This window comes from Chiloscyllium plagiosum, unplaced genomic scaffold (assembly GCF_037043375.1).
Source record: "Chiloscyllium plagiosum isolate Xiang-an unplaced genomic scaffold, Cpla_swu_hap1 HiC_scaffold_53X, whole genome shotgun sequence".
In the NCBI taxonomy this organism is placed as follows: Eukaryota; Metazoa; Chordata; class Chondrichthyes; order Orectolobiformes; family Hemiscylliidae; genus Chiloscyllium; species Chiloscyllium plagiosum.
In genome coordinates this window covers 17578123-17595758 of record NW_028270191.1, presented here as the reverse complement: position 1 = coordinate 17595758, position 17636 = coordinate 17578123, and the positions used below count along the sequence as shown (strand labels likewise).

Below are 17636 nucleotides of genomic sequence, written 5' to 3'. Positions count from 1 at the left end.
GGACAGCTTGTCAGATTTTTCCACTAGCATCAGGGATTTTCAACCAGTTAGATCATTTGAACAACAGAACTTGTGGCTGACAAAACCAATCAGATCAGCCAATTATTTTAAACACTGTTCAGATATCGATCAGATAAATATCCTATGAATATATAAAGCACTCATCATTATCATTAACTGACCTCAAGGCTTATCGTTTTCCAAGGTTTTCAAAAGAGAAAATATCTGAAATGTACAGCAGAGTTGGAAAAACTAATGTTTGGGTGTGACCTTTTATTGAACTCTTGAGGAAATTGTGTTTCAATTATCCTCCTAAAGTGTCTTAAAGTAAACCTGATCATTAACCAGTGACCTGCTGGAAAGTGCGCATGACAACTGATACGGACAACACTGGTGACCATCATAAAGCAATAAACACTGGCAATAGCTAGTGACTCCCACATCCTGTCAATGAAGAAAAAAAATCAGAGTTTGCTAACATTCATTATCCAAACTCATATATGCAGAATGTCCATTTGACAAAGTACCAGCATCCAGGAAACCAATGCTTTGCATGATGCAAGAAAGGTCAGTTTTTATATATTTTTCCTTATATTCCTTATGGAAATTTGGGTGCTATACTTCATAAATGTTTGTGTGGGCTTGAAAGCAAAAAGTTAACAATTGGTTTGTGAATAGGTGTTTGCATTAATTAGGTGTAAATAAAGGATGGCACACAATCATTAGGAATATGAAACTAAACATTTAGACAAAGGTTAAGCAGTTAGAACAAAACCGAATGATTACATTGATATTAGAACAGTTTAACATGATTGAGTCTGTCTGTAGGAAAAGGGTAATTCAAAATGACTCAGCTCTTTGCATTGTTATGATTGTATTCCTAAATGTTGAATGTAATTGTGTTACCAAAGGTACCAAGGAACAAGTTAGACTCCAAAATCCTCTTAATCTTTGATGGCAAAACTACCTTTTGTCTTGTCAAAAACCTGATCAAAATATTAAGTAACTTAACAAAACCTTCAAATTAGTTTGTGCATTCAGTAAAAGACAGGGGAATCTTGAATGAAGCTAAACTTCCAAAGGGTTGGAAAACATGTGCTAGTCTTCTGTATAAACCACAACTTCATTAATTAAAAGTGGCTGAACAGTCTTGCATTCTTTTCATGGGCTTTAATCTTCCTGATATGCTGCTCATTTTGTGTCAGCACAGTGAAATGATTAAAGCACAAGTTTGTCCGAGACACGGTCATAAACCTGTTTAGCCTTCTGCCTAACAAATTGCATTTACAAGTGGATGGGTTAATTCTACATTGGTAAATGGTGGGGGGGGGGGGGAACAGCACTGGCATAAAAAACAAAACTACCCACATAATTTGGTTGGTACATAGATGGCAAGTGAAAACTGAAAACGTTCTCTGGCTTACAATTGGAACACAAGAAAGGGATGGAGGTTGCAGGGATGGCATGGAGTGGCTCTCAGTGGATTCCCTCTTCTTGATGTTCAGTCCCTCAATGAATGCCTTTGAATGAAGCCTTCCTCCAGAGCCAGCAAACAGACACTCCACTGTTTGCTTATTGTCCTCCCTGCATGGCAAGCCTATGTCCACTGCTCAGGTAATACCAGCTGTGGTGGGACGATGCCCTTATCTGGGTAATAATTGACCACTTAAGGGTCTCAACTGGAAGGATAGAAGGAAGGCCACACACAAGCCTTCTGCCCCAAATTTAACCAGGATAGAGGCAGGAAGGTGGTGAGGTGCCCCACCACCACCAAAACCTACCACCAGGATTCCATCTGTAGCTACCATTGTAATGTTAAGAAATGGAGTAACCAGACCGTTATTTTAGTGATGCTGATTGAATGATAAGTGTTAAGAGTTGGCCAAGACATCAGAAGAGTTCTCTCAGTCTTCTTCAAATCATAGAGAGTGGTTTGTGTTTGGAATGAACTTCCAGAGAAAGTGGTGGATGCAGATACAGTTACAACATTTTAGACACATTTAGATAAGTATATGACTACGAAATGTTTGGAGGGATACGGGCCAAATGCAGGCAGGTGGGACTAGTATAGTTTGGGAACATGGTCGGCATGGAATGGCTGAGCGAAGGGTCTGTTTCTGTGTTGTATGACTCTATATCACTACTTTCTTTGTTTTCACCTCCTGACTTGGAGGCAGGAGTAACATCCAATGTATATGTTCTTTTAAGTATCTTCAGAGAGCAAGTATTAAGCAACTGCGCTATCCCATCTCTTGATCTTTAAGCAGAATAGATGCATTCACTGAAATCAGTGAAAGAAGTCTTTTGTTTAATTTCAATGAAATATTTCTTTTTTCTTTATTTCCCCTACCCAATCCAATTCATCCTCTTCTCTCCTGGAGGTCCGATCTCATTTCTGGGTGTGGTTCCATAGACTGCACCAGCTGTTCACTCGCTCCTTCCAGTGTCATGCTTAATTTGCAAACTGATATCACAGGTATCAGTCAAGGAGAGGAATTGACAGAGAGATGGATCACCACAGACAAGCCCAATCAAGACATACCCCATATTCAGAAATAGATACTGTTCAGCAGAGGTCACTGAATAGTGCTTGGGTGCAAGAACTGAATGATTTTCCTTTCTAGTGTTCAGGGATGCTGAGACATTTTGCACACTTTTCTCTGTCCAAACAAGGTCAACACGGATGAGAGGTTAACCCTGGAATGTTCCTGGTTTACATTATTTGGCAAAAGCTCTTTTTGGATTGATGTGAAATCCCTTTTCTACTGATATTTTGGGCCATACACTGAAAGGGTCTACATTCCTAAGCCTCTGTCATTGTCACATGTTGAGGTCTATACCTCAGGGCCTTTAATGTCTTTCCCTTCAACTTTTCCTTCACTGGCTATTGGGAAGTGTTTGTTTTTCAGTCTATTTTTCCCCAAAGAGAAAACTTAAATTGGGGAATCGGCAACACAAAAGCAGGTGTGAACCTGAGTCTCCTAATTTGCTACTAAGCATCAGTGCCTGTAAAGATGAACAAATCAGCATTTGCACATTGCAAGTACTTGGATCCTGCAAGGACTGAGTGTTCTTTGCAGCTTTCAAAATAAATACACCTATCACACAGCATTGTGAAACATATTTCTGCCTGTACTTATCCCATGCATATGGTCACCTTGTGTGCGCTACCCTTCAGTGTACTGGCTATGTAGTACTGATTTTGTGCACACTGACCTGTGTATTAATTTGAATAATTACAAAAAAAATCGGCACAGAACCAAACATAGTCTTGCTTTTTACAAGAAGGAATACATCAGACTATACCATCAGATGTCATGAACAATAGGCAGCACGTGGCTCAGTGGTTAGTACTGCTGCCTCACAGCGTCAGAGACCCAAGTTCAATTCCAGCCTCAGGTGACTGTCTGTGTGGAGTTTGCACATTCTCCCTGTGTCTGTGTAGGTTTCCTCTGGGTGCTCTGGTTTCCTCCCATAGTCAAAAGATGTGCAGATTAGGTGAATTGGCCATGCTAAATTGCCCATTGTGTTCAGGGATGTGTAGGTTAGGTGTATTAGTCGGGGGAAATGTAGAGTAATAGGGTAGGGGAATGGGTCTGGGTGGATTTTTCGGAGGGGAAGTGTGGACTTGTTCGGCCAAATGGCCTGTTCCCACACTGTAGGGATTCTGTGATTCTATGAATGAAACTGGGAGGACAAGGCCAAGCCTGCTAAAACTGCAAACTGCTGCTAACCATCGGTCATCCCCCAACCTGACACTGCTCCCTGCCTCCTGATCACTCCCTCACAATTTCCACCCTCTTATTTGCTACCATCCTGATTATCATCTCTCTCAAATGCCCTTTTTCCCCTGATCTCCGGAAGAGGACAATGGGTTTAGTTTTATATTGGGAGAAAGTGAGGACTGCAGATGCTGGAGATCAGAGTCGAGAATGTGTTGCTGGAAAAGCACAGCAGGTCAGGCAGCATCCAAGGAGCAGGAGAATTGATGTTTCAGGCATAAGCCCTTCATCAGGAATGTTGCCTGACCTGCTGCGCTTTTCCAGCACCACACACTTGACAAAGAAAATGAGAGAAGCATGCAGACAGAGAATGTGAGACAGAATCAAAAAGAAAGAGAAAGAAAAGAGAACATTGACATGCAAAGAGAATAGAATTCAGACAAAAGAAGACACACAAAGAAAAACCTGCACAAGAACACAAAATTGCTATAACATCATATTATTGAGCACCAGGAATGTTAAAGGATGATTGAAGCTGTGTAGCATGTAAAATGATTGACTGTGTACGATTTGATGAAATCGCATCTCTTAAAGGCAATCTTAAAATGACTGTGCCTGGAGACAAGTATTCAGTACCAGTACTATTTATCCATCAGCTTTCAAAAGGTTAAATTTGTTATAGTTTGCTTCACTGATGTCACAAGTAGGCTGGCTTTGCATTCATTTGATGGTTTTGCCTTCCTTAAAAGTAGCTTCTATATAAGATTCAATCTCTTCGTCTCTGAAGTTTGTGAAATGAAGAAGGAAGAAAAAATGCGGAACGATTTGCAGTTGCTCTTGATTTTTATCATTTGTGCTGCTCCTATGGTTGCCAGCTGTAAGTTCAATGTGCTTAAATAGAATTAATACTTTTCACATTTAACAGTGTGACTTGTTATAGCTTCTGTGGTAGAGGATATTCCTATCTGCATTGCTAATTGTATGACATTGGGGAATTCTGAAACTCCTGTTTTCCTCCGAGGCAATAGGACACTTCCACATTGCTGAATGAAATCTGTTTTCAGGTTTAATAAATAATTACAATGCAAGTTCTTTTCAATACAATGTTTATTCAGGAAAATAAGTATTATATGTATAAAAATTGTATTTTTTCCAAACCAAAATTGGAATATACTCATGTTTTTACATATCTTAGGTGGTTTAAGAATGCTTTTAGGATTTAAATGATTACTGATATTATTACAACTTTTTTTTCAGCTCGGGATGTTCCTCCCTCCTGTTATATAATTGTCACTAGACTTGCAACATGTTTTGGCAGGTATCAGCATTTTTAACAGCCTGGAGGTGTTGGTACTGTACTTTATTTAAACTGTTAGTTTCACAGCTCGAACTGCTACTGTCAGTTGAATTGTTGCAGTGTAAATTAGCTACAAATCAGATGACACTTAATTTCCAAATATAAGTTTCTGGGATTTTAGACTTGTGGTCCCAAGGTTTAGAATTCATTTGGTAAGTCTTTTCCGCAACCACTAACTAAGGATGACATTCACCCTCTAATGCCCCAGGCTGATACAAAATCCTATTTCTTATGAGCCATCACAATTTAGTAGAAATTTGTTTGCCAGTATTTTAAACTCCCAAGAAATAAAGATGGCAGGGCTAAAGAAACTTAATGATGTTCAAACCCAAACTGTCAGTTTGTGACAAAGAAAGATGGATTTATATTTTGCCTTTCATCCCTCCATGGTCTCACCTCCCCCAACACTCTAACCTTCTCCAACCCTCCCATAACTTTGTGTTTCCCCAACTCCAGTCTCTTGTGCTTCCCCCACATCCCTGTGCCAATAATTAACATCTGTACTGTTAACTATCCAGGCCCTCAACTCTGGTAATCTCCCCATATTTAAAAAGTTGCCAAATTTGCAGATAACACAAAAATAGGTGGGACGGCAAGGGTGAGGATGACATAAAGAGTCCACACCGGGATGTAGATAGGTTAAGTAAGTGGGCAAAATCTTGGCAGATGGAATATAACGTGGGAAAATATGAGGTTATAATGGAGTTGAATAATATTTAAATGGAGAAAGACTGCAGAGAGCTACAGAACAAAGGAATTTATGCATCCTTGTCCATGAATCACAAACAGCTAGCAGTGGGTACGAGAGAAGGCAAATGGAATGTTCACCTTTATTTCATTGGGAATGGAGAATAAAAATAGGGAGGTTTTGCTAAAACCAGGCAAGGCACTCGTCAGACCACAGCTGGAATACTGTGAACAGTTTTGGGCACCTTATCTAAGGAAAGATGTATTCACATTGGAGGCAGTCCAGAGAAGGTTCACCAGACTGATACCAGCTATGGAGGGAACGTTTTACAAGGAAGAATGAGAGGTGACCTTATTGAAACATATAAAATTCTTAGTGGACTTCACAGGATAGATACAGAATATTTCCCCTTGTGGGAGAGTCTAGGACCAGAGGGCATTATCTCAGAATAAGGCGTCACACATTTAAGACCAAGATGAGGAGGAATTTCTTCTCTCAGAGGGTTGTGAATCTGTGGAATTCTTGAACAACCAAGGGCTGGTAAATATATTTAAAGCTGAAATGGACAGAATTTTAATCAGTAAGGTAATGAAGGGTTATAGGAAAAAGCAGGAAAGTGGAGCTGAGGATTATCAGATCAGACATGATCTCATTGAATAGTGAAGCAGACTCAATGGGCTGAATGGCCCGCTTCTACCTCTATGTCTTATGCCTCAGGACATCACAAAACACTTCACAGGTGACTAAGTAGTTTTAAAGTTGTATTACAGGAAATATCAAGGGATCACAGTAAACCTAACATTTAACACATCAGATGTTTGTGCTTCTGTGTCAGTTAAACTAATGAAAGTTCCTGATTTTCCTTTGCTCCAGTACAGTTTGCTTTTTAGTTGCAGTAGAAAACATGGTTAAATTCAATTAGATGTAGCAAGCCTATTATTTTGCCAAAAAGGACTAGCTGACTAAGTTAGCCCTTCACATCGGGACCACGGAGGCAACCACCATGATGAAGACTTCTTAGAAAAAAGTCTCAGTCGTAAAGCATCTAATGGCTTGATGTGGGGTAAAAAAGAACAAGCAAGTAATTAAAAAGCCTCTTGCTACATACTTGCTTTCTTATGTTTAATCACAGGATTTCTTTGTCTTGTTCTGTAGATTAATGCAATCTTGTTACTGTGTCGCCAGTTTTACCAGACCATAGGGGCTGCTCTCATTAGAGAGAAGCAACTGGTGGTGATTTAACCTGAGGGCCACCAGACCTCAGAAAGGGAAGAGGTTGAGAGGGAAAGTCCTTCATGGTAACCTCAAACCGGCGATGGGAATTGAACCCATTCTGTTGGCATCACACTGCTCTGTAAACCAACAATCCAGCCAACTGAGTTAAACCAATTCCCCAATCCCAATACAGTGTACAAAAGAAGGGTAAGGTGCAGGTTTTGTTTCTCCTGGCTTTGGTGTTAACACAATGTTATTTCCTCTATTTACTATTTGTAGTGAAGTCCTAAACACCAGTCCCAAAAACCTGTTCAGCATTACACAAAATATCATCAGAGAATCTTTCTGATGTCAATGACTTGCTGTGGTGTGGTTGGTGTTAAGGTAACTTCTGTATCCATGGGGAGTGTGAAAGTCACTCTTAACTTTATTTAGTCCAATATCTAGTTGTTTACACTGTGGAATTACTAAAGGTTGTGTGTGTAGTGAGAGAAAGAGAGTGTGTGAGTCATTTTCTTGTCCTCTCTCTTGTTTCCTTTTTCTTTTTTCCCTCTCCCCCTGTTTTTAGCCTCCTACCATTCTGCTTGGCCCCTATTTTTCCTTGATTTTTCTCTTCTTTTTACACCTTCCTTTCCCTCCCTCCATTCCCCCGACTTCTCTCATCTTTTTATCTCCCTTCTTCCTCTCAGTCTCCCCATGCTTTTTTCATCATCACCCCCACCCTTTACCCCTTGCTCACCCTTTTGCATTATTCTTTCCCCTCTCTTCCTCCCTTTATCCTTCCAAAGTCTTTGATGATTAATCTGTTTTCAGATCTTCCTCTTCGTGATTTTCTTCCATCTCCTGAAGGTATAGTGATCTTGCTGGCTTTGCTTCAATACCTGTCTGCAATCAACTCAAATGTCAATTGTTAAATGTGAAAGTATTTGGCAGGGATTTTGGGGAAGGAGGGGAGAGGATGGTAAGTGAGATAAGTCAGAGTTAACCCCAATCTGCCAATGTGCACAAACATTGCTAGATGAGGGAAGAAGACCTCCAGTAAGTGCAAAATACAGCAGATGCTGGAAATATGAAATACAAAAACAATATGTTGAAGGAACTCAACAGATCTAGCAGCATCTGTGGAGAGAGAAAAACAGAGTTAACATTTCGAGTCTGGTATGGACTCTCTGTAGTGTGGACTTGAGATGTTAACTCTGTTTCTTTCTTCTCAGATACTGCCAGAGAATACCTCCAGGGTCACTGAGGCTTGTAGTGTGCCTATTGCCATCCTGGTTGAAATCAGATTACTCAACAGCGATCTAATCTGAGACCTTGTTTGTATGAATCTCAGTGCCACACTTGGCTGTGAATTTTATGTAATTTGGAAGACCCCACATTCATTCAACTTATTTCCAGAAATACTGACCTTTAAAGAGTTAAAGAATCAAAGAGTTTGGATTTAATTAATTAATCATACTAAATATTCTGCAAGTTTGCAATGCTGTTAATATTTTAAAAAAAAGGAAACTCATTGCAATGAAGTGGTGATAATTGGATACAGTGTCAGAAACTACCATTAGCACATTAGAAATGTGTACAAAGAATTGAGCCAACATCAGCACATATTAGTAAAGTGCAGAAAGTCTTCAGAATTTTCTCGAAAAATGTAATGGGTATGAAAGTCCATATTTAGTCAAGTGCCTCTAATATCCCTTCATTTGGAGGTACGGGGAAAGATATACCATTTTTAAGGGGACAGTAAATGATGTCAAATTCACATTCAGTTGATGCATGACCAGTTAAATCTTTCTCATTCCTTAGTGAAATAGCCCCATTGTCACTTATAAAACATTGAGTTCAAAATAGCTCAGGTGACCAAACTAATTCAGTTTTGTCAACAGGCCAGCGATGTTACCATTGCAGATTTAGAGACTTCCAGCTGAAATGCCTTAAAACTATGTTAAAATGGCTTGGAGATTTAAAGTTATGACTCAGTAATAAACTGAACCGATTGCAAAGCAGCAACATTCCCTAATACAATGTGCTGCCAAAGATTATTCTTCAATCGGCACCTCTAAGAATTAATTATCTGGTATTTTATTTTATTGTTATTTGAAGGAGCTTGCTGTGCACGAACACTCCTAAAGTTACAGTTGTGACTATACTTCAAAACTATCTCCTTTCCTGTGAAGCACTTTGCGTTCACAAACGATGCTGTATGTATTCTTTTCCTTCTTCTTTCTTTCTCATCCCAAATGTTGGCTTACTGAGGACACCAATATGCACAATGTATCTATTGTCTGCTGGGATATAGAAGAATGTATAGTGTCATCAGTCAGTCACCTATATTTCCACGAAGCCAGCTATCCTTCATTCCTCCTCCTTCAGAGTTCAGACACATTGAAATGAAATGATAAAGTGCCCTGGCCCAAAACGTCGATTTTCCTGCTCCTTGGAAGCTGCCTGACCTGCTGTGCTTTTCCAGCAACACACTGTCAACTCTGATCTCCAGCATCTGCAGACCTCACTTTCTCCACATTGAAATGAAAGCATTGGGAACCCTGGCTGGACTGTAGGATTTTGATGTGCATTATTTTCCAACTTTGGTTGCCAGCCGTTTACACTTTGGTGGAATAGTAAAGAGACCATTCATGTTTAAGCACCTTTCACATCCTTAGAATGCCTTGAGCCAATGATTCACTTTTGAAGGGTTGTTACACAGGTAAATGAAGCAAATTATAGTCCACAAAAGGCATGATATGAATGAGTCTTTTTTGTCCTTAACAAAAACAGAAATAGCTAGAAAAGCTCAGCAGGTCTGGCAGCATCTGGGGACAGAAATCAGAGTTAATGTTTCAGGTCCAGCAACACTTCCTCAGGACTGATGGTAGCGAGGAAAATGTTGGTTTTCATAAAGAAGATAGGGGGTAAGGAGTAAATGATAGGTGGAGATAGAGCCCAAAGAGGGAAAAGAACATTTGGACAGATAAAGGAATGGATAATGGTCAGCCAAGGAGAAATGAATGGTAGACAAGCAGGAGGCTGGAAGAACACAGCAAGCCAGGCAGCATCAGGACGTGGAGAAGTCAACATTTTGGATGTAACCCTTCTACAAATGGGACTATTAATGGCTAACAATGGGTTGTGTGTAATAGCAGACCTTCTGAATAACAAGACCTGGTGTATTGGGGTTGGGTTAAGGACAAGGACATGGGAGAAGGTGCCTCAAGCCCTAAAATTGTTGAACTCAATATTGAGCCCCGAAGGCTGGAGCGTTCCCAAGTGGAAAATGAGGTGCTGTTCTTCCAAGTTGCACTGAGCTTCACTGGAGCACCACAGCAAGCCTGAGACAGAGTCAGGGAACAGGGTGGTGTGTTGAAATGGTAGGCAACTGGAAGCTTAGGGTCTTTTTTGCAGGCGGAACATAGATGTTCTGTGAAGCGGTCACCCAGTCTATGCTTCATTTCCCCAATAGGGCATATTGTGAGCAGCGAATGCAGTAGACAAGATTGTGAGAAGTGCAGCTAAAGCACTGCTTCACCTGCAAGGTATGTTTTGGCCCTTGTATACTGAGAAGGGAGGAGGTAAGTGGGCAGGTGTTACACCTTTGGTGGTTGCAGGGGAAGGTGCTGTAGGGCAGTGGGGAGATTGTTGGGAGTGAAGGAAGAGCGGACCAGGGCGTCCTGGAGGGAATGGTCTCTGTGGAAGGCGGATAAGGGAAGGGAGGGGAATATGTTTCTGGTGGTGGCATCTCACTAGAGGTGGTGGAAATGGTGGCTGATGATCTAGATGTGGATGTTGTTGGGATGGTAGGTAAGGACGAGGGGAACCCTATTGCTGTTGCGGGAGGGAGGAGAGGGGGTAAGGGCGGAAGATGTGTCAGAGCTGGTTAAGGGCCCTATCAACATCAGTGCTGGGGAATCCTCGGTTGAAGAAGGCGGTGGACATTTCAGAGGCTCCCTTGTTGAAGCTGGCCTCATTGGAACAGATGCGACAGAAATGGAGGAACTGGGAGAATAGAATGGAGTCTTTACAGGAAGCAGGGTGTGAGGATGTAGAGTCCAGGTAACTGTGGGAGTCGGCAGGCTTATAGTGAATATTAATGACTAGTCGATCCCCAGAAATGGAAACAGAGATGTTGAGGAAGTAAAGGGAGGAGTCAGAGATAGACCAGGAGTGGAAATTGGACGCGAAATTGATGAACATTTCGACATTTTGAATTCCAGATGAGAGAGGGAAGCAGCACTGATGATATCATCGATATATTGGAGAAAGAGTTATGGGTAGGACTGGTGTAATGAATGTTCCACATACCCTCACAGAGAGACAGGCATAACTGGGGCCCATGCAGGTACCCATGGCCACCCCTCTGATCTGAAGGAAATGAGAGGAATTAAAGGAGGAGGGTGGTGGTGGGTGGGGACGGTTCAGGCCTTTGTTCCAGGAAGAAGCAGAGAGCCTTGAGTCCATCTTAGTGGGGGATGGATGTGTAAAAGGCATTGCATGTCCATGGTGAAGAGAAGGCAGCTGGAGCCTGCAAACAGGAAATTCTGAAACTGGCATAAAGTGTCAGAGGAATCACGGATGTACATGGGCAGGGACTGGACCAAGGGAGAAAAGACGGAGTCAAAAGTAGGAAGAGATGAGTTCTGTGTGGCAGGAGCGGGCTGAAACAATGTGGTTTTTCGGAAGGAGGTAGAGCACGCTGTCCTGGTTGGGGGACTACTGGGTAGGGCGACTATTAGCTTGGAGGCCGTGAGGGGGGAGTGCCAGATGAAATGAGGTCAGTGACTGTAGCTGATACAATGGTCTGATGTGCCATGGTGGGGTCATGGTCCAGGGAAGATAGGAGGTCTCTGAGAGCTGGCATTCAGCCTCTGCAACATAGAGGCTACAACAACACCACCTTTATCAGCAGGCTTAATAACAAAGTCGGGGTTGGATCTAAGCACGTGGAGTGCAGTCAGTTTGGAGGGAGATAGGTTGGATTGGGTGAGGGGGGGGGCAGACAAATTGAGGCGACCAACGTCATGTCAACAGTGGCTGGTAATCTTATTTAGAACAAAGAACAAAGACAGTTTACAGCCCAGGAACAGGCCCTTCGGCCCTCCAAGCCTGAGCCGTTTCAAATGTATTATCTAAACCTGTCGGTCAATTCCTAAGCATCTGTATCCCTCTGCTCCCCACCTACTCATTAATTTGTCCGGACGCATCTTAAATGAATCTACCGTGCCTGCCTCTACCACCTCTGCTGGCAACGTGTTCCAACTGCCCACCACCTTCTGTGTGAAGGACTTACCACATGTATCCCCCTTAAACTTTCCAGCTCTCACCTTGAAAGCGTGACCTCTCGTTTTGAATCCTTCACCCTGGGAAAAATCTTATCTCTATCCACCCTGTCTATACCCTTCATGATTTTGTAAACCTCAATCAGGTCCCCCCTCAATCTCCTTTTCTCTAATGAAAATAAACCTAACCTACTCAACCTCTCTTCATAGCTAGCACCTTCCATACCAGGCAACATCCTCGTAAACCTTCTCTGCACCCTCTCCAAAGTGTCCACATCCTTTTGGTAATGTGGCGACCAGAACTGTACACAGTATTCTAAATGCAGCCGAATCAATGTCTTGTACAATTTTAACATGACTTGCCAGCTCTTATACTCAATACCCTGTCCAATGAAGGCAAGAATACTATATGCCTTATGACCACTGTATCCACCTGTGCAGTAACCTTCAGGGTACAATGGACCTGCACTCCCAGATCTCTCTGCCCATCAACCTTTCCCAAGGCTCTTTGTTCATTGTATAATTCGCTCTAGAATTAGCGTGTTTAAATGCATCCCCTCACATTTGTCTGGATTGAAAACCATCTGCCACTTTTCCGCCCGACTCTCCAGTCTATCTATATCCTCCTGTATTCTCTGACAGTCCCTTATGCTTTCTGCTACTCCACCAATCTTTGTGTCATCTGCAAACTTGCTGATCATACCAACAGTGCCCTCTTCCAGATCATTTATGTATATTACAAACAACAGTGGCCCAACATTGGCCCCTGTGGAACACCACTGGTCACCTTTCTCCATTTCGAGAAACTCCCTTCAACCACTACTCTGTCTCCTGTTGCTCAACCAGTTCTTTATCAACCTAGCTAGAACACCCTGCACACCATATGTCTACCTTATCAAACACCTTACTAAAGTCCATGTATATGACATCAACAGCCCTTCCTTCATCTATCAACTTGGTCACTTCCTTGAAGAACTCTATTAAGTTGGTAAGGCACGATCTCCCCCGCACAAAACCATGTTGCCTATCACTGATAAGCCCATTCTTTTCTAATTATAAATAGATCCTATCCCTCAGTACCTTCTCCAGCAACTTTCCTACCACTGACATCAGGCTCACTGGTCTGTAGTTATCCAGAATATCCCTACTACCCTTCTTGTACAGGGGACAACATGAGCAACCCTCCAGTCCTCCGGCACCTCACCTGTATTTAAGGAGGGAAATGAGGGACGTGCTATATATGCCTAATCAAGCCAGCTTGTCATCATGGTTATGGGCCTTTCGCACATGTGTAATGCCTTTAAATGTGTGCAAAATGGGGCAAAGTTCACCCCACCAGCTTCTCCCACTTGTGAAAATCTCAGAAAATTACTTCTGTAATTCTTCTGGGGTTTCTGCAGCTCACAGAAGTTTGCCTCCAGAAGCTGGGTGTGTTTTTATGCCTCTTGACAGTTTCTAATAGTTCCGGTTTACTTACTGAACAGAGGGGTTGGCTCTTTGCTATCACTGGAGTGACCTCAGATTGGAGTGATTTTGCTAACATTTGTTTTGTCGTATTAAAAACAAACAGTTACAGGAGATCTGGGAAATATAAGTATCAATGACTTAATTAAATATGTAAGCTGTGTTCTATGTATTCAACCTCAGCATGGAAAACAATGATGTAGGTCATGGAACAAGTTGGGAACCAACCAGACCTTGCAGGTTTTGTGGACAATAACAGTTTTTCTTTGAACCTGTGCTCTGGCATGATTTAAAAAAACGGCTAAATGTGAAGTACAATTGCATGAATGTTTAAAACAAAAGTTGCAAACCTACTTAGTATTTGGTTTCAGGTCCTCACTAACATCCCTTTAACAAGCAGGATTAGGTTCCTCAGCTGACCATCACATGAACAAGTCAGATGAAGATTTTGGGAGGCATGTGATGTGGATGTTCTCAGCAGGGATCTCGCTATATTACAATGTTTAGAGATGAAATCTATCACATGCCTTAAACAGCCTGATGTTTCTTCAGGCAAAAAAACCTAAACTCATAAACTGTGGGAATTAATGTCCTTAGAACTAAATTAATTAAATGAAAAAGAAAGTAGAAAAGATGAAAACAATCAAAAGAAACTAATTTGCTAATTCAGAATAATTTCAAATTAAAATTAACCTTTGGTCAATTCAACAGTATTTTAGGGGTAGATGTATCTTGGAAAGTATTTCATTGCCTCTTGTCCAGGTTTACTTTAGATTAATTGAGGTCAATTGGTATTGTTAATCAACAATTCCATTATTGTTTGATCATATGACTACCAGGAAATGTAGAAGGCAAACAAAATGAACCTCGATAGTTTCCCTCCAAGATAAATTATAAAGTCGAGCAGAATACAATATTGTGCCTTCAATTGCTTTTTGTGGTTTGGTCTTTTGACAGGGTCTCCTAATGACGGACACAGAAGGAACAAAGAGAACTTTTCCCCTCGACAGTCAACGGGCTACAAATCCTGGAATTCTGATCTTTATCCCATTTGGAAGAATGGGGACTCTAGATGGCATGACTGTTGGAAAGGTGAGAATGTGAGACTGAAGTATATTACACGTTTTGATTGTCAAAATTGGACTGATTTGTGAAAATCAGTAAATATTAGAATACTTAGTAAAGCTGGCCCGAGCACTTCAGAATTTAATGAATTATTCACTCCTTGCAGGACATAGAAGAATTTTGTATTTCTTTGCACAAAAGCCTCAATCCTAAGTCAAGCAAAGGTTTATTAGTATGATAGGAAAGCCATTCTGCAAAACACTGTGTATCGATTGCACCTCATTTTTCCTTTTATATTCCCCATTTTCCATTCACAGCACCCCATTGACTGACTGTATCTTTCCTGTCCAACTGAAATTTGTTCAATCCTTCATTCTTTCCTTGCTCATGTGCATTTTCTTTCCTTTATGCTCAATCCTTCCCATCTCTGTCAATGTCTCCTGCCCCATAACGCTCCAAGAACTCTGTATACCTACAATTCTGAGCTCTTGTGGATCCCCCTCTTCCTTAATCCCATAATTGATGGCCATGCCATTAGCTCTTCAGGCCTAAACTCTGGAATACCCTAACCAACCATCCCTGTCCCTTCACCTCTCCAATTAAAAGATGCTATTTCTTTGACCACGGTTTTGATCATATCTCCTACTATTTCCTTGTTGGCTTGATGTCTGATAATGTTCCTGTGAAGTGTTTTGGGACATTTCACAATATTATGTACATGCAAGTTGTTGATATCTCAGGTTGTTCACACTAATCAATCTTGATGTTCTAATTTAGAATTCAAACAATGCGGTAACAATATTAAAAATAGTCCTTTCCAAACTTCCTGGTGCACAAATTTCAAAAAAGACAACCAGAGAATATAAAACACAAAAATAAGTAAGAATTAAGTGCCTGCATTGCCAGAGGTTTAGGAATTTGAATGTGACCACATTCTCTACTTAACATGTAACATTATATTGATAGTACTACCTATTGGTACAGTAGCTTTGGATTCCTCCCATGACACATTATTTTTAATATGCAGTAGATCCCTGAAAGATTTATATATTTATTTTAATACTACTGCCAAGTTTCTTTGGTGTAGGTATTCAAAAACCTATATCATAGCTAGAGCATCATCCCTTGTCTGAGTTTTTGTGCATCAGCGGAATGGATCTGGGGATATGTGCAAAATGAGCAACTATTGTTGCTTTTAATAAATAACTGAGAAAATAAGTTCATTTGTAAGTATGCAAACAATTCCAAGATCAATTTGAAATATTGCAACAACTAGATGTTGAACCTAACCCATGTACAATCTCTCTGTTAGTTCAAAGCAGATGGACACTGCCCTGAAAGTGTGGGTTAGTGGTACCATGAAGATCAAGATCCTAATGGGATACTATTCATTCTGTTTATAAACACATCTTCCACCAGTTCTTGTTGTTCTAAGGACAAGTAGCCAAGGTTTGTGGACACTTCATGGGCTTGCCTAAAAGTAACCTACATGTTTAAGTGCTACACATTCAGATTTTCTCCTTATTCACAGGTGGACCAATTTCACTTGAAGTTAACAACGATGCCCCCACTTTAACTGGTGCTAAAGCCACATTCTACATTAACTTGAAATTCCCTCAGAATCAGACCATCCAGCCTGATGGTGAGATTGTTTGGACTGAAAACTGTACTTTAAATGGTAAGATTGTGATCTTTTGCTGAATAAATAGCTGAAAATGACCAGCAGCCATATCAAACAATAACAGGATTTGGAATAGTTTAGCTAATCAGAATAGTATTATGATTTAAATTAGTAGGTCCTTGAGGGTGGTAATACCTGGGCTATTGCCAGTGCCAGATGCTCGTGAGAATAGGAATAGGAGGATGGACCAGATGAATGCATGGATGAGGAGCTGATACAGAGGGCAAAAATTCACATTTTTGGACCATTGGGGTAGAAATGACCCGTATAAGAGGAACGGATTTTGCCTGAATTGGAAGGAGACCAATATTTTTGCAGGGAAATTTGCTGGCGCTACTCAGGAGGCTTTAACCTAGTAAGTGGGGGTGGGGTGGTGGGAGGGAACCAAAGCAATAGTGAGAAAAGAGAAAAGTCTGAGGCTGGTTCAGTAGATAAGGGGGAGCAAGTCTAACAGTCAAGGCAGACAAGAGCTTTACAGAGAATGAGGTAAGACTGATAAATTAAACTGCATTTGCTTCAATACAAGAGGCCTGAAAGGTAAGACAGATGAACTTAGGGCATGGTTGGGAACATGAAACTGGGATATCAGTTATTATAGAAATGCAGCTCAGGGATGGACAGCTTGATGTTCTGGGGTATAGATGTGCCAAGAAGGATGGAAGGGAGGCAAGACATTAGGAAGATTGGCGTTTTTGGTTAGGGACAACATTATGGATGTAATTAGGCACGATATTCTTGGGAGATCGTCCAGTGAAGTTATATGGGTGGAAATTAAAAATAAGAAAGGGATGATCACCTTGTTGGGATTGTATTATAGGCCCCCAATAGTCAGAAGAAAATTGAGAAACAAATGTGCAAGGAGATCTCAGATATGTGTAAGAAAAAAGGTTGTAATACTAAGGGATTTTAACTTTCCAAGCATAGACTGGGACTATCATATTATTAAAGGCTTGGATGGGGAGGAATTTGTGCACGAGAAAACTTTCTTATTCAATATATGGATATACCCACTAAAGAAGGAGCAATACTTGACCTTCTGTTGGGAAATAAAGTAGGGCAGTGGGGGAGCACTTTGGGGCCAGTCACCATAATTCTATTAGTTTTAAAATAACGATGAAAAAGGATTGACCGGATAAAAAAGGTAAAGTTCTAAATTGGAGTAGGGCCAATTTTG

At 41.0% G+C, this 17636-nt stretch overlaps 1 protein-coding gene across 2 annotated transcripts in view; it reads left to right on the top strand.

Moving 5' to 3' along the window:
- Nucleotides 1-4480: 4480 nt before the first annotated feature.
- Nucleotides 4481-17636, top strand: part of pmela (premelanosome protein a) — a 34211-nt gene continuing 21055 nt past the window's right edge. For both annotated transcript variants that reach the window (XM_087985444.1, XM_043681879.2), the window contains exons 1-3: nt 4481-4599; nt 14674-14808; nt 16313-16459. In XM_087985444.1, the coding sequence (XP_087841570.1) occupies nt 4518-4599; nt 14674-14808; nt 16313-16459 (364 nt within the window). In that variant the 5' untranslated portion in view covers nt 4481-4517. The remainder of the gene's footprint in view (nt 4600-14673; nt 14809-16312; nt 16460-17636) is intronic.